General features: G+C 39.4%; 4 protein-coding genes across 4 annotated transcripts; 2 read left to right on the top strand and 2 right to left on the bottom strand.

Annotated features, from left to right (window-relative positions):
- Positions 1-7306: 7306 nt before the first annotated feature.
- On the bottom strand, positions 7307-8463 carry LOC128878481 (uncharacterized). Its single transcript, XM_054126713.1, has 2 exons — positions 7539-8463; positions 7307-7446 (listed from the first exon to the last, which is right to left on the bottom strand). The coding sequence occupies exon 1, from the start codon at positions 8461-8463 to the stop codon at positions 7549-7551; it is 915 nt and encodes a 304-aa protein (XP_053982688.1). The 3' UTR covers positions 7307-7446; positions 7539-7548.
- A 419-nt stretch (positions 8464-8882) lies between these two features.
- On the top strand, positions 8883-9927 carry LOC128878217 (translation initiation factor IF-2-like). Its single transcript, XM_054126237.1, has 2 exons — positions 8883-9717; positions 9810-9927. The coding sequence occupies exon 1, from the start codon at positions 8928-8930 to the stop codon at positions 9705-9707; it is 780 nt and encodes a 259-aa protein (XP_053982212.1). The 5' UTR covers positions 8883-8927; the 3' UTR covers positions 9708-9717; positions 9810-9927.
- An 847-nt stretch (positions 9928-10774) lies between these two features.
- Positions 10775-13205, bottom strand: LOC128878576 (uncharacterized). The gene is made up of 3 exons (XM_054126865.1): positions 13184-13205; positions 12564-12731; positions 10775-12346 (listed from the first exon to the last, which is right to left on the bottom strand). The coding sequence occupies exons 2-3, from the start codon at positions 12728-12730 to the stop codon at positions 11251-11253; spliced, it is 1263 nt and encodes a 420-aa protein (XP_053982840.1). The 5' UTR covers position 12731; positions 13184-13205; the 3' UTR covers positions 10775-11250.
- On the top strand, positions 13049-15464 carry LOC128878479 (uncharacterized). The gene is made up of 5 exons (XM_054126712.1): positions 13049-13080; positions 13203-13279; positions 13523-13720; positions 14616-14824; positions 15181-15464. Exons 1-5 carry the CDS (start codon positions 13049-13051, stop codon positions 15352-15354), a joined length of 690 nt encoding a protein of 229 aa, XP_053982687.1. The 3' UTR covers positions 15355-15464.
- The last annotated feature ends 1822 nt before the right edge of the window (positions 15465-17286 follow it).

Genomic DNA, 17286 nt, shown 5'->3' with positions numbered 1-17286 from the left:
TCGCTGATTCCAAATATGAACTCAAAATTTAGAAATTCAAAATGGCGGCTCCAGTATAGAAGACCAAAATGCGAAAAGTGATTCGATTTGGATAAAACTTGGTACAGGGGGTTTTCGAAGTCGCTTATTCCAAATCTAAACTCAAACTTTAGATATTCAAAATGGCGGATCCAATATGGCAGACCAAAATACGAAAATTGATTCGATTTGGATGAAATTCGATATACAGGGGTTTTCGGGATCGCTGATTCCAAATCTGAACTCAGAATTTAGAAATTCCAAATGGCGGATACAACATAACGACACAAAATGCGAAAAATGACTGAATTTAGATGAAATTGGTGTACAGGGGTTTTTCAGGTTGCCGATTATATTAATAAAATAAGAATAGATTTTTCCAAAGTAATGATGTTGCTCCTATATCGAAAAATGGACCATGAGCGGAAAATGGCGAATGACTAGTAACATCTGTACCTACCCGTGTTATCGTGCGTTCAATCAACGTTAATTAGAAATTAATTTCTAGTCCTCTGAGGCGCAATGGACGCACGATGACCAACGAGCCTAGCGAATCGCGTGGTCCAGAACAACACAGATTCTCTCGTTCAATTGTCAGCTCTGGAAATCAACATGTAAATTGTGTCCCGCTTAATGGCTTTCGAATGAACAACAGGATTTTTCAAAGCACATCATTGTCACTGCCGTTACCCATGTCGTCACTGACGTTATTATTGCTGTTGTCGTTGCATCGTTATACAGTTCTTTCGTTATCACACTAAATTACTGTGTAGTTATGCCATTATGTGGTTATCGTTGTTTTTGTCATCGCTGTCGTGCTCAATCTCCTAATTCCAAAAAAGGACATGTTAAAACAAGTTAATTCCACATTAAAAAGACCTTCAATTATTTAGCATAAATTAACGTGAAAGATTAAACGAAAACGTAGGACGGAGTATTTGACTCTCGTTACTTGGTAACGGACAACCTGTTATTAACAATTTACAAGGCTGCATGCGTGTTCCCAACGATGGTGTTCCGTTGAAGTTGTCGAAGAAGGAAAATACGCCCTAGAGGAGAGATTAAATAGGATGTGTATCCGTTTGTTACAACTACAATCCAAAGTATTTACAGCCACGACAGAAGCTCTCATTCTGTAAGTGAATTTGTGGCACGCTGTGTGAACGGTTGTTTGCAAAGTTATAACTCTCGCTTCAGAGAGACGTCAAGGCTAGATTACGTGCAACGCTTTACAAGCTTGTCTGGTAGAACGCGTTAAGTTCAATTAGTACCTTAAACTCTGATATAATTAAATGATAAGAATTCGGTGTCGTCACTTGAGAAAATTCCTTGGCTTCAAGTTATCCCTGATGAAACATTTGAGTACACAGTGTGAATGAAACAAGTGTGACACAAGTCAACTACCAGCATGTCAACATTATAAACAAAATTGTCGTTTACTGTCAAATGAATATATTTCAACCAGGTAACAAGCACTTATGTGTAGCGTGTTTGTGACAAAACAGCATGGCACTTTTCTAGAAAGTCATTGAATGGTACTTCTAGACTGGGAATAGTTTGTTTAAGACACCATCTTGTTGTTGTTGGACAAAGAAGAACAACAGCCATGACAGCGATTGTTAATGGTGCCAGCAATGACCAGAACACCTAAGGAATAATCGATTGTGATTTTTTAGTTTTATTTGAGAAAATACTAAACTATTTAGCTTCTCGTTAAATCAGCAACTGATTTCGGAGAAACGTCGCACGCTATAATAAACACCCTGCACGGGGAAGCAATATAAAATGTCTGAACGTTTGCCAGGAAGTGAAGCGAATAATGCGTTTTACAAGTTACCTGGGGCAACCATCCGCCCTGGCATTCGATAAAAATTTTCCAGGCTCGTAGAATAAATTAATAACGAGGACAATTATTCGACGCTCGGTTCTATTTAATTAGCTGGAAATATTTAATTGGACTGTTCGCTACCTCGCTCGTGGCAAATTACGAATGAGCAGTCGCGACAATAAAATGTGAACTTTGAAAAACCATAATTTCGTTGTTAACATGATTGTGTAATAATGAAATTGAATCATTGTAAAATCTCTTAACTCCATTTAATATTCAGAATTACTAAGAAATTGAAATATATACATTTTACAGATTAATTGAATTTATATCGAGATTATCCCCAAAGTCACAGACATTTAATGCACAGAAAGTAATATTCAAATTAAAATTGTTTAATTATTGAAAATAAAATGGATAATTACTAGCATTTGTAGAATATATATTTTCAATTTACATACGTAAGATATCCAGGACACGATTAGCCAGCCCAATAATATCGTACCAGCTGTATTCAAGTATGGCGCATACTGGGGTCGCAAAATATATTGCAAACACGGGAATTTCCTGCACAAATCTGTCAGAATGATCTCCAGCTGCGTCCACGAATCCATGAAAAATTCATAAACAAAGGAATTAGGAAAGTAAGACTCCTTTAAGCGATAATAAACTTCTTAAAGTATTTAGTATGACTTTTTTTAGATTATTATAATTCTATTCTGGAATATTTACTTCAAATAAATAATCAAATTTCTTACTTACGTCCATTGTTTATTAATCCTTCGTGAACAGATGTTTAATCCAGAATTTTTAGCACCACCGAACGGGAAATTTTTATTTTCCACTTCGCTTCATTCTTCCCTGCACATTTTGCTAACAATAAATGTTTCAATAAGTAACCACTATTCCAATTACCACCGTTCCATATTTTTCATCCGTGAAATCAAATATATCCGAGTATCGATATCATGTATTGTTAAAATTGGAAACGAATTTCCCTGTCCAGAAAAAAAAAAAAACTTTATTTCCCACACGAATTGCTCGAATCATAAATGTTTAATTATAAACTAAATGTACATTCAAAGTGATTTTTACCTCGGTCACTGTAAAACTCGTATTTTGGTTTCGAAAATGTACGATTTTTTTTCTCCCTGGTAAGTTTGTGGTGCTGTGTGACGTCGAGTTTCGAGATAACTGAAATGAAAAAATAGTTGAGAACCGCGGCGCCAACTTCATAACAGACACGAAAAAGCCTTTCCGCTGCATTCTGCAAAATATTATTTTCCCAACACGGAAATGTTTGTCTTCTGCCGTGAGACATAGCTCCACTTTAGTCCAATTACACAATATATTACCAAGCGCTGGGCTAAAGGAAATATTTCCGAAATATTTAGGAAGAATCTCATTTTCACAAAATAGATATTACTGTCAAAATACAAATAAACGAAAGTGTTGTAAATATTTATGTAGTCTCGTTGTTATAACGACGCGACACTGAAGGGAAAAATCAAAATTTTTTCTTGTCATATTTTTCAAAATAGGCTAGCAAAATAACATGTTAAATAGATTTGATAATATTATATAATTTTATAACAAAGTTTTCAATCCACTTTCACCTTAGCTAGGAATAATTATTAATTAATAAATATTATTATCATTATCATTATTATTATTAATCTTAACTATTCTAATTACCTAGCAAAGGTGAAATAATTAAGTTGCGTGAAAACTAACGTGATAACCCGAATCTTGGTATCCTTAACGATCGTCGAGTAATTCGAGTATGAAACTGCTGACGCAAGCAGTTAATTAATGCACATGCGTTGTCTTAGATGTTCTTATGTAATCCAACCTCAATGTGAATTAGGTCAAAAAATGAAAACTCTGGTTGAAACTTGCCACCTTTTCATCGAATATTACTAATATAGACCTATATAATATTACTATATATAGACCTAATTCACGACCTGGATTAGGTATATATATATATATATATATGTGGCCAAACCGTGGCCAAACGGAGAAATGAATTTTGCCCGTAGGAAAACCTTTTACAGATCCAACCGTCCACTGAAAGAAGACTCTAAAAGCGTGTCACTCGGTTTCCTTTGAACGACAGGAAGGAAATTCTTAGGGTCTCCGAGACGTACATTCAATTTTTATTGGTACAGAGTGACGACGATCTCTCGATAATCTGAATATCGACATATTCGAGTTGACAACGTATCGACAACGTCCACTCAGGTTTCCACTTGCGATATCAATTTTTATAGCCCTGCGTAAAGTCTACCCCTACTAGAATTTCCTTGAAACGATTTGAGGTATCGAAGAAGGTGTAAACAGCAAAATTTGATTTAATCTAAAGAAAAACTATACATAAACAAATGTGCAAAGTTTGAAAAGATTAGTATTGATTCAGACCTGAAAACCATTTTTAATACGGTACATGTGTTTTAAGGTTGACTCATAATTTACATAGAATTAATTTGCACCGCCTCGACAACCTCTCTGCCATTTTCCTGTTCAGCCTCGCCATTATTTTCCTGCTCAACCTCGACGGGAGAGGAAGGTTCGATTGGCTCCACTTCCATAATTTCTCCGTCATTAGCCAACGGATTAGTCTCTTTAACCATGCCAGGAATCACGCTCCTAGCATAGGGGATTTCTGGCGCTGTTCGACCAATCTCCACCGGCGTTTTTCGACACTCCATTGTGCACATCCGATTAAACACACGTGACGTTAGTCTTGCAGTCCGATTTACCAACCACTGCGGACAACCAGGTATTCAACATTAACTGGCCATGGGCTTCCTGGCCCTGCCTCTTACTCATGCATGTTGGATCATGTTTAATAGTTTGATTATTCAAACGAAATATATGATATACGGTACATGAAATATACCCTTCGAAAATTTGCAAAACCTTCATTCATGCACTCACAATGATCAATTTCCCGGACTGGCGTAGCAAGAAAATGGTCATAGGATGTATCAAGCTGATGGTCACTTCCATCAATCGCGAAACAGCTGCGACAGAGACTAAGACTCCAGTCAACGCCACTAGTACCACAAGCTGGAACAGACTTGTTATTGCCTGAAAGAATTAATTAGCGAAATGAATTTAAATTATGCCATATGAGCGATGTCTTGAATTCCCTTCACAGTAATGTTTCCAATAATATCGAAAGGGAGAGAAGGTTATGGTCCAGCGTCGAGAGAAGAAAAATAGGAATGATTGGGAAAGGTAAGCAGAGGGCAAAGTGTAACGCTTACACAGAAAATCGACATTGCCAGTTTGGCGAGTCGGCGAGCACTAAAAGCGAATAGACTGCTGGTGTGGACGGAACGCCAATGGCCAATTCATTTCACAGGCAACGCTCAGAGGCGAATCCTCGCGACCCGCTGCATTCCTCCCTCTTCCTGTGTCGCCTCTGAGGAAATGGGAAGTCCTGGGACGGGTGAAACAGGAACAATGTGTTAGACAGGTCACCAGGCCGTCGGGTAAGAGATTATAAAAGGAAATTTGTATTCTGAAGTTCGCTGCGCTTTGAGCAAAATGGTGTTCATCCCAGGACTGCTTCTCGCTAGTGAAAATACCAATCCAACACCACAGAGCTTGTATGTAAATGGAAAATTATTTATTATTGATATATTGAGAAATAAGTACTTGTTATTTGGGAAATTTAAGTAAATACGTAAAGGTAAATTAATTAAAGAATATTATCATCAAGGATAAACGCATGACCTATGCGTGAGTGGAATCTTGACAAAATTATTTCTCGTATAATTTCAGTGAAAGCATGCACAAGGTAGTTTCCGCGCGCATGGCAACCCTGACTCGACAAGGTGCCGAGAAACAAGCGGGCGCTGGAACAAAAGGTAAACCGGATATCCTCCTGGGTGTTTGGCTTCTATTTTCAACGAGGTGTCGCTGAGATCCGTTTATTTTCCAAGCAACTCTCCCTCGAAAAGGGTCGCCTCTCGCCCTGGAATCTCATTCTGTATGATTCTCTCCAAAAGTGTTTGTATTCGTCGCCGCCATGATGGAAACGCCGGCGCCGGGGTGGAGAACCCTGAAAGGGTCGGAGGGGGTTTTGTTCGACGAGAGCGACGATTTGTTATTGGAACGAAAGGAGCTCGACGGATTTTCTGTTCGAATGAGAACGAATCAATGGCTCGAAGTAGATAGAGGGTGAGAGGTTCGTTGTTTCGCGTTGATCAGGAATGTTTGTTTTTAGATTTCAGCCGAGATTGATTTTACTGGCTTACACAGAGGAAACGCGAGAGGATAAGCGAAGGGATCCAACACTAGGAAACAACGAAATGGGAGGATTCGTGCAATGAGGACGTCAGGAAGTGCATCGCCACAAAATTTATACTGTTTTCAATATGATTCTACAATAACAACAGTTTGTGTTATAAGCAATAACATACCTGGAGAATATTAATATTAATATTTCATTCAAAACACAATAATATTTATTTATGTAATATATTCCGTATTTAGGGAACGAAGCGGTATTGCAATTATTTTCATTTCGTATACTCTACTATGTGTAGAAATTAATTCTGTGCTTTTGCGAAGGAAACCATTTATTTATAAAGAACCAATACCTCCTTGTTCGGTTTACTTCACATTGCAATTACAACTGGATCAGTGAGAATGGAAATGAACATGTAAATCGTTGCTGATACCTCTTTCCTTTCCATTAAAAATAATAAACCGTTAGCTCTTAGAGAGAAACGAGAAGCTTTACGCGCTAAACGAAGGAAATCGAACGAAACCAACCGTGTACGACATTATGCGTGTCCTGTTTTTCATTTAGAATTCTTCTTCGTCGTCATAGCTTCGGTAGATGCTCATGTCACAGGAAAAAATGTACAGACTTGGCGCACACGCAAGAGTTGGACAGATTGAAAATCTAACTAACTAAACTAACAGTTCATGTTAAATTCTAATTTTAACTATGGTTTTTATAATAAAGAAACAAAAGACTGTCTCGATGAGCATTCGGCGTACAGAACATGAAGGAATGGGTTATCTGATAGGTTGATGTAGTCTGACAGCAAATACACTGGTGCTGCAATCTAACCTTCGGATCTCCATGGACTTTTAAATTATTCGGTTGATTCCTATCCGGTGGACGTTTTAAACAACCCACCCTGGAAATCGGTATTTCAGCGAGTCGATGAAAGATTAAACGATGGGTGTCCAAAATTCGAAAAGGTGGGTGAAAGAACTGAAATCGCACTTATTATAGGTTGAAATTATAAGGTTTTGTAAAAAATTATTAAGGAAAGTATCATTAAGTCGTAATAGGTTATCTGTAGAAAAAAAATTCAAGGCACGTTGCATTCTCACAATTTGATGAATTGAATTTCACAAGAGTTTAAGGTAGACCGAGCAGAGATATTAGGAGTAGGGTTTAAATTAGAAAAATGGTTAAATAATATTACGAAATTTCATTATCGTATTCTATTACTTTTTATTTAAAGAAGACTGTACACAAATGTATACAGTAGAATATGGTTCCATAACAATATTCAGTATGTCACTTCAACAGTATCTCTGTAGGAGACTTCAGATTCCATGGATTGCATCTGTTAAAGAAGAAAATTACTATTAGCTGATGCATTTCGAAATCATTGTAACGAGTTTCTCAACTACCATAATCCAAATCGGTTAGACATACCTGTTTCCTCCTACTGCATGTCAGCGATCTGTGTCTGGTAGAAATTTCCCATCGGGTTGGACCTCATCGCCATGAAGTGCAGGTGACTGGGTAGCATATGGTCAGCCCTCACAGCAGTCATTGCCTGTTGCTTGCAGGTGCACTGAGAGGCATGAGACGACGGACCTTGTTGAGAATGATGAGGGCAATGATGGATCTTGACCATTGTTGGTTCAGACATCACGACCAAAGGCTTCGGCCGGACAACGACCATCTCGTCGTTGCAGGGTGGCTCGACGTAGTCAGACAATGGTTCTCGAGGTACGGGTGGTTGGGCGGTAACATCAACCTTTGGAATTTCAATTCGTTCTTGAACTTTAGGTGGTTCTGGTTCTTCTTGGGGCTTGCTGTCGATGATTTTCACGGTGGCTTGCGGGGCGCAAGGCTGGGGTTGCTGGACGATCTGCAAGGTGTTTACAGGTGGAACCACCTGCTGAGGAATCACGTAGGACTGCTGCGAAATTAGTTGAGGTCCTGGGATCACGCTCATAGCCTGCATTGGCTGCGGAGCCGATTGGAAGTTGAAGGTTTGAACTTGAGGTGCCGATTGAGACTGCTGATCGCTGGGTCCTTGTTCGCCAGTACGGATGTCTAGGCAGAGGATGGCCTTCTTCTCCCTGTCCATGTCGTCGCCAACTTCTTCCAGGTTTATTTCTTCCTGGTCCACGTCAGAAAGCGACTTCTTTTCTATTCTTGACGCTGGTATGGCCTGCGCCATAACCACACCTAGCAGTAGAAGAGCGAATGAAGCTTTCATCTTGCGATATTGAAACTTTGCGTTCAACTGACGATTCTCCAGACTGAACTGACTTTTAAAGGAGTTCGAACACACTTCCTGATCCCTGTAGATTGTCGAAATACCAACGCATGTCAAAACATATAGCATCGCTGACCGTGCAACATTACGACACTGTTAAGGTCAATTGCTGATCGGTACATGTGTCAATCGTATATTATCGTGCGTGGAATTTTTTACTTTATTCAGTTAGTCGCATTTTTGTGTATTCGAACGTATAAACATATTTGAAATTCAACGCAAATTTGAAGAATCTACACTTTACGATAATAAAACAGCTTCGAGCAGGACTATGGGTTATTGTGGATGAATGTAAAAAAGTTAAAAAGTTCAATATCTAAAATATATGCCGAAATTATAACAAACAATGAAATTTGCACAAAATTAATTGACCTTAACGGTGTCGCAATTTTACACGGTCAGCGGTGCTATATGTTTTGACATGCGTTGGTATTTCGACAATCTACAGACGTCAGGAAGTGTGTTCGAGCTCCTTTAAAAGTCAGTCCAGTTCGGAGAATCCTCAGTTGAACGCAAAGTTTCAATATCGCAAGATGAAAGTCTCGTTCGCCCTTCTGCTGCTAAGTGTGGCTATGGCGCTTGCCATACCAGTGGCAAATATAGAGAAGAAGTCGCTTTCTGACGTGGACCAGGAAGAAATAAACCTGGAAGAAGTTGGCGACGACACGGATAGGGAGAAGAAGGCCATCCTCTGCCTAGACATCCGTACTGGCGAACAAGGACCCTGCGATCAGCAGTCTCAACCGGCACCTCAAGTTCAAACCTTCAACTTCCAATCGGCTCCGCAGCCAATGCAGGCTATGAGCGTGATCCCAGGACCTCAACTAATTTCGCAGCAGTCCTACGTGATTCCTCAGCAGGTGGTTCCACCTGTAAACACCTTGCAGATCGTCCAGCAACCCCAGCCTTGCGCCCCGCAAGCCACCGTGAAAATCATCGATAGCAAGCCCCAAGAAGAACCAGAACCACCTAAAGTTCCAGAACGAATTGAAATTCCAAAGGTTGTCACCACCCAACCACCCGTACCTCGAGAACTGCCCGACTACGTCGAGCCACCCTGCAACGACGAGATGGTTGTTGTCCCATCGAAGCCTTTGGTCGTGATGCCTGAACCAACAATGGTCAAGATTCATCATTGCCCTCATCATTCTCAACAAGGTCCGTCGTCTCATGCCTCTCAGTGCACCTGCAAGCAACAGGCAATGACTGCTGTGAGGGCTGACCATATGCTACCCAGTCACCTGCACTTCATGGCGATGAGGTCCAACCCGATGGGAAATTTCTACCAGACACAGATCGCTGACATGCAGTAGGAGGAAACAGGTATGTCTAACCGATTTGGATTATGGTAGTTGAGAAACTCGTTACAATGATTTCGAAATGCATCACCTAATAGTAATTTTCTTCTTTAACAGATGCAATCCATGGAATCTGAGGGCTTCTGCATAGAACCATATTCTACTGTATATATTTGTGTAGAGTCTTATTAAAATAAAAAGTAATGCAATAATGAAATTTCGTAATATTATTTAATCAGAAAATCCTACTCCTAATATCTCAAAGTAGTCTACATTGTACTGTGAAATTCAATTCACCAAATTATGATAATCCAACGTATTCTGAACTTTTTATTATAGACAAAGTATTATGACTCAATTTTAGTTTCCTTGATAAGTTTTTTAAAATTCTTAGAAGCTCGATCCAGTCCTCATTCGTCAGGAGGCTTCATTCGTCGACTCTGTTCAAACAAATGAAGTTTACTAGAAAAGAGTGATACTTCTATTATCAATAATAAGGTAGAATAATGTTTAATATTAATTATAGTTATATTCGTGCAAACAGAAAATGGTTGTAAATAATAGTTTAGTTTCCTAATGTTAAATATCCCTTAGAAAGGCACATTAATTTTTACTCCCAATATTTTTCATAAATTTCACTCAAGGTTTTCCTTTCCCTAAGACTAAATGACGCCCGTTAGATGCAAGCTTCGCCCTAAATTGTTTTGTTACTCTCTGCAGCGATCGTTCCCCTCCTCCTCGCGATACCCGAATTATTTCCCCACTTACGAACTGGAAAGTAACAATAACTCTTAATCTCCAGCTCATCCTTCCCCTGCTCCCACGAAACGGCTGGGAATTCCCTTTATCTTCTCCGCTTTGATTAGAACCTCTGTACAACAGCTGCAGCAGAAGCACGTGCGGGACCGTTTGTATTACGGACAGCCTCGTATCGCCTAGCACTTTACGCTGTATGGGGTTTCGAATGGTTGATCTGATAAGGAGGTTTCTCTGAAAAGAGTTGGAAAGATCGATACGGTTCATCTGCACCGTAGTCCTGTACTATCGCTCTAGGAAAATATCATCTGGGAAACTGAGCAGCCCGGAAATTGTGTTATTTTACCGACTGGCTTAATTCAGTGCAATATAATTCAGTACTCGGTACGATAGTTGGAGAATAGAGTAATTTTATGACAGGTCTCAACTCTATGCCAGGAAATACCGTTATTTTATTAACTCGCAATAACACAGTAACAATAACCGTTCGATCTCAATGAAAAATATGTTCGCGAAAGCTGAATCTTCTCAATGAAAACAAAAGAAAGAAAAACTTTATAAAGAAAGAAATGCTTGTTTCTGAGACTGGAACTCTCTGGTCTTTATTTTCTCCATACTTTCAAGCATTTTTATTTATTTAATTTTAAACTAAACAATTGCAACGCTACAGGATGAGATAAAATGGAATGAGATAGATGAGAAATTTTCCACACTCGTAACCACTTTTCTTATTTTCTTTATTTTCCTAATAGTTCCCTAGATGTCTCCAAGAGTAAGATAGCAAATCATCGTTTCCACCTTTTTAAGGTAGCATCAAAGGTCCTACTGTCATCGCATCCACCTCGATATACCGGGGTTGGGTACTAGGTTCCGTAGATTCCAACGACCCAAGTTCAATTGAAGACTCCGCCCAAGCCGTGTTCTTTGGCTCCTCAGATTCGTCCGCATTCTTTCCACGAATGCTTCCACCCTCAGCGTCCCTCTTCCCCTTGAACTCCGGCCTTTGGTCTTCCTGAGAATCCAAACCACTCTTTCTCTGATCCTCCATCTCTTTAACAACCTCGTCCTTGTTGTCTTCACCCTCGATAGCCATAAGCGTTCTGTTTTCAGACCCCTGCCCCCCCAGATCCTGCCAGGCACCGCCACTGCCAATCACGACTCCATTTTTAGCCACACTCTGCATCATCTTCAAAAGGTTCAGGTCTGGTCGTATGTTGTAAGGACTATACTTTATCTCTGGCTGATAAACCAAGCTGGATTCTCTGGGTTGATCTCTTCTGGGTTGTGGGAATCCGTCAAACCCCTCCTCTCTTGGTCCAGCTGCAGAGTTTCCAGAGATCCTATGAGGAATCTGCCACCTAGGAAACTGTTCTGGTCCAGTGGTGGGATTCTCTTCCTCCATGGAGTCGTCGGTGTACCTGTCAGCCCTATAGACCACGTGTATCTTCTTTTGAGGGTCTCCAAGAGGTCTCAAAGGCCTATCCCAAGAAGGATAGGACGACCTGGGAACGTCTTCCATGTAGGGTTCATCGTCAGGGGAGTAATAATCAGAGTATCGGTTGTTTATTCCCATGGACTGAGGTCTGATCACGTCGTAGAAGTTGGGTTTTCGGTAGGGAGACCTGTCCAAGTGTTTGAAAAATGGGAGACGAGGTTGGTAGGGATTCACAGGTTCGCCTGAGTTCTGAACAGGGGCGGACGGTGCAGAAGCAACGTCAGAATCGAATTCCCTCTGGAAGCTGAAGGGGTTTTCGCGTCTACGGGGATACTCGGGTGTTCCTCTGCTTCCAGAGGCCCTGTTGTAGGAACCATAAGGCGCGGGATCGAAGGACGACGAGGGTTGGAATGGTTGGAAGGACTCTGTGTTGCGGTACTCCCTTCTGGATGGTGGCATGTACCTAGAGGAAATATTAATATCTTTGTTAATTTAGTTTCTAACATTCTTAGAAGAACAGTTCACCTCCTTCAGGGATTGTAAACACTTGGACACTCTGACGAAGGACTCAATTTTAAGACTTGTGTATTTTGATCTCATCTTATTTTATCAGAATCTTATTTAATCTGAACAATTATGGTCCACAGTGTCGTCTAATTAATAAATGCCTAACTTCTCACCAAGATACCAGAGCGTCTGGGCAATCTCGACTACACGAGGGACAGGAAGCATGCCTGGGTGTCCTTGGTTGCTGATTCTGTGGGTAATTCCAAAACGATCCAGAAACCAGGATCACGTCCACAATCAGGCAGAGTAGGACACGTTCGCCAATGATTCGTTGGAACATGCTATCAGATTATTAAGCCAACGTTCATTAACAGCTCTTTATATATGCCAAAGATGAGACGAGGACAGCCGTGTTAGTTTTGGTAGATTTTTTTTCCGTCCTTCGTTGCATCATAATCGCACGCGCCAAAGAGAAAATTGAGATGATTCAGTGGTTTATTTGTTTGTATTTTAATCACATCCGGAAGGATTGGCCACTGGCCTTGATCCACTTATGGTTATTTAGCTGAAGAAAGCTAAAGTTGTTGAGATCAAAATGCAAGAGGAATTGCAAATAACTTGTTTCGTTTCTTCGTATAAGTCACGTACAGATTTCTGAATGGTTAATTCTGATGAGGAATTTATAAGTCTGTTCGTAATTAAGCTTTATGCGTAGACCCTGAACGCTCGGTACATTAAATGTTAACACGTATGTTTTCTACAATTCTTTTTAATTTTTTCAAAATTTACTCACATTTATTTATATAATTCAGGCATGATACAGACGACGACATAATTTCCAAGAAGTCGCTGCAGGCAGTGAAGCAAATTATAAATTTCCTGAAAGAACGTACGTAAAAGAATTTCAAACATGCGCCGAGTAAATAATTAAAATATGACAAACACCGACAGTGTTGAAATTAATATCCTTCATGAAATATTCATTTGGTGATATCACATTCGCATTCACAATTTATTATTTAAACAATTGATGTAAATGAATAATTGAATAATAAACAGATCTTTTGATACGTATAAATACAAACATCGCATTTAAATTTTATATTTTTCTCCAATTATATTTCTCATTTAGATGCCAGGGAGGAAGGTTTGTTTCGGCGTGCTGGACGCAGTGACCTCAGAAGACGAATCCTGAATTCATTGAAGAAAGGTGAGAGACCACGTCTGGACGACAACAACGTGGCCCTTGAATGTGCGGCAGCGTTGCAGCTCTTCTTGGGTCACCTAAAAAAACCTGTGATGCCTCGACACGTCCAGCAGCTTCTTCTGGGTAATTAAAAGACCTAATCCTGACTAATTGATTTTTAAATTGTAATGAACACTTGCAAGAATTTATTAATATTTTTAAATTCATATCACTGCCAATGTAGGAGATAAACAAAATGAGAGACAAAATGAGAGAAGCTTTGTCCAGGGTGACAGCGTTGAGCAACAATTATGCTCGTTACCTAACCGCAACTGTTTACAAACCGTACGCGCTCGCATTTCTGAGTCGACACGCGCCTCGATACCCAAACTCGTTTCGGCATGATATTTTATACCGAAGGAAAACCCGTGTCAGCATGGTCGTAATTGAAACCAGTGTTAGGTAACGTTATGCGACAAAGCGGAAACATAACGGTTGCGACAAGTTCATTAAAAAACTTCTTAAGTTTCACAAGAGTTCTTGTCAAATTAAAAATCTTATTTTTATAGTCAATAGTAAAAAGTAAATATATATAAATATATAATTATAATAATAATTATATAATATAATAAATATTATTATTATTATTATTATTATTATAAATATAATAATAAAATAAATATATAAAAAGGTGTACAAGAAAAACTGATTGAGGGTTGGACGTTGATTACTCTCCTCTATACTTAAACCTTATATTTACGATATGTATTATTCAGTTCTTGCTAAACATGGTGAAACCAAACGAATGAACCAGTAACATGCAAAACTACTCTCAGGTGCAAAAACACTTGTTAGTCTTTCGCATTCCTATATCAAGGGATCATCTACAGGCAACACGCAAAGATCTAATCGTAGATAACCAAACACTCTTAGATCCCATGATTACAGTGACTTCTAATGCCTGCTAGCACCACCCCCTCCCTTTCTTAAGGGAGGTAAGAACCAGGTGATATGGTATGGTAATTTTTGCATCGATCAGCTGACAATCCTGGCGTGACCGCCCACGTGATCGCGAGGGATGCCTGGGGTTTAATACGACAGGACGTCGGTGGTCGTCACGGAGAACTTCTTGCAGGACTTCTTGATCTACTGAGGCACTTGACCCTCTCCGGTCCTCCGTCGGAGAGGACGGAACTACGTGGTTCGCCACTTCCCATCGCGCTGCTTCCAGTCTTTTTCACTTTAACGGTAAGCCCCTAACTGGACTCAACTTGGATATTAATGATCCTTCACTCGCAGAGATTAGACTGTTTTAGAACGCTACCAGTCAATAATTTGAATGCACTACCACACCCGTAACTCTCTGAACGATAGTGAACATAGTACACTCCTTATATTTGTCCTAAATACAGAATACTTATTATGAAAAACAAAAACCATACATACGCGAAACCTAATTCTAATCGGATGGGCCACAGATGGATCGTCCATCCACGAGCCATGTGTTTGCCATATCCGGTCTAATTCGAACCAATGCGAAACTCTCACGGTTAAAATGTGGAAATACTAGTTCCTGTAACTGATTCATTCGGTAACCATTTCAGCCAGCTGACTTGGTAAAATGGAAGCAAGTAGCCGCCAGATTCAGCGAATTAATTACCGAAGCCCCTGTGCAACTGCAATTGAATGAAAATCGATCCCATGGCGTAGAATCCATGGGTGGTTCTAGTGGAAACAGCGTTGGTAGCATAAGAAACCAAGCCACCGTTACAGTCTGAGGAACAAGATTAATTTAAGGACAATCGTATGACAATGATGAAAGAAAACTACGATAAACAATTGGTTTATTCGTCGCTTCAACCATTATTTATGTTTTCAGGAATGAACATTTATAAATAAATGTGCGCGAAACTTTCTAAGAAACGTGGAACTAAATAATGCGTTCAAGCTCTTTAAAACCTGTGCATATTGTCATGTATTAGGTGTAGAAATTTATACTTATATTATATATTTAAACTTCTAGTCAGTCTTATTAGTTATGTAACGGTATGTCTATGATAGAAACAAGTGAAGCAGAAAGTGCCTCGCGAAATAGAGACACCAAATAATTGTCCCTTCGCGGAATAGAAAAGCAGGGTCTTTGGATATTTGAATTTTAATTTGAAATTTATTCAGACGCCCATTCGGATTTTAGGTCAGGTCAGATAGTTCAAGATTTACAATTCAAATCGATAGTGCCAGTATTAACTGAGATTAGTTCCAATGTACAAGATGTCCTGAAATGTAACAAGCTATCTTCTCAGAGAGCAATGAAGATACCGACTTTAGTTTTGCTGTAGTTAAATTACACAAGAAGATTAATGTTTCAGCACCATAAAACTATATTTTAGATTTTATATTAGCAAGAAAAAAGAGGCCTCCTACATAACAGTATACTTTTACAAAATTTACGTAATCTATATTATTGCAATCATTGTGATATTAAAATTATTCTGGGAAAACTGTATTCGAGTTTTTATCAAAATAACTTTTCGTTAAACTCGGCTTCAAATCTGGCGCCATTGGTAAGTTTTAGTGGCGCCATCGGTGGGAAACCGCCCAAGTTTGTAGGGAAAATAGTTCCCATCATTTCTTTAAGATGGCACCACACATGTCTTTTAATGAATAACACTTTATTTTTCATAAATTCATACTTGATACGATTCTTAACTTCACGACACTGCAATATATTAGTTAATATGTGAAATTTATGATTTATATGAATAGTTATTTAATGCAGCAGTATTTATCGACCACCGCAGATAGTGGCGCCATCGGTGGGAAAACGACCAAGTTTGTAGTGAAAATAGTTCTTGTCGTTTCTTCGAGATGGCGCCACAAATATCACTTACATGGGGAAGGTTTACCCATATTATATTTTAAGGGAGTGGACTCCGTCGCCACTAGAAGAAGTAAATTAAGTAAAACATTTAGCCAGTAGGGGAGCTGAATGCAATTTCTGTTGTTGAAAATATGATGCTGGTAAGGTAAGGTAGGCTTTATAAGCACGCGAGACATCTGAATGTGGACAACGACAATGTATCGTTGGTGCGAGCAGCCGTCCGAGACACTCACACATGCAACGCTCGGTGGCATGTCCGTGTACCTTCGAGACTGCAAGGGCTTGCGTATTGCGATGTTGCCGTTCTCACAACAGCGTCTCTCTACACTGTTGCCATTTCACTGAAGTCGAAATCGCGCTTAGCATCCCGTATCCTTACATTTGCCAACGTCGACTCTCAGTCTCTCTTCCTTCTTCATCGAACTGTTTCTTTCTACTTTCGTCGTCGCTTCGAAACTCTAGCTTTGCGCTGGACGCGGTTCGATCCAGGTAGGAGCCACTTTTTTTTTTCTTACTTTTTCTTCCTGTTGTATCATGTTTCGTTATGGAAACAACCTTTTTATATATTAAGATTATTTTTATACAATATTGTGCAATTTTTATGTTTTCTATCGCATTGAAAAAGAAGTCAAGATGTGAAAGAAGTTTTCTACAAGCTTTTATAAAAACTTACGTCATTATAGTTTGTAAATAACAATTTAATTATATTAAACAAACATTGCAAAAACAAAACATAACAAAACATGATACAAATGGAAGAAAAAGTAAAAAAAAAAAATAGCTGACTCCTAAAGGGATCTAACCGCGTCCAGCGCAAAAAATCGACTTC

This window comes from Hylaeus volcanicus, chromosome 6 (genome assembly GCF_026283585.1).
Source record: "Hylaeus volcanicus isolate JK05 chromosome 6, UHH_iyHylVolc1.0_haploid, whole genome shotgun sequence".
Classification (NCBI taxonomy): domain Eukaryota; kingdom Metazoa; phylum Arthropoda; class Insecta; order Hymenoptera; family Colletidae; genus Hylaeus; species Hylaeus volcanicus.
This window is presented reverse-complemented; position numbering and strand designations above follow the sequence as displayed.

Excerpts from the sequence above, each read along its gene's own strand:
- LOC128878481 (XM_054126713.1), bottom strand. The coding sequence starts at position 8,463 with ATGCTATATGTTTTGACATGCGTTGGTATTTCGACAATCTACAGGGAT.
- LOC128878217 (XM_054126237.1), top strand. The coding sequence starts at position 8,928 with ATGAAAGTCTCGTTCGCCCTTCTGCTGCTAAGTGTGGCTATGGCGCTT.
- LOC128878576 (XM_054126865.1), bottom strand. The coding sequence starts at position 12,730 with ATGTTCCAACGAATCATTGGCGAACGTGTCCTACTCTGCCTGATTGTG. Across the intron at positions 12,347-12,563 it reads CCAGACGCTCTGGTATCTTG|GTACATGCCACCATCCAGAA; the intron begins GTGAGAAGTTAG and ends TATTTCCTCTAG.
- LOC128878479 (XM_054126712.1), top strand. The coding sequence starts at position 13,049 with ATGGTTAATTCTGATGAGGAATTTATAAGTCT. Across the intron at positions 13,081-13,202 it reads GATGAGGAATTTATAAGTCT|GCATGATACAGACGACGACA; the intron begins GTTCGTAATTAA and ends TATATAATTCAG. Across the intron at positions 13,721-14,615 it reads CGTCCAGCAGCTTCTTCTGG|CTGACAATCCTGGCGTGACC; the intron begins GTAATTAAAAGA and ends TGCATCGATCAG.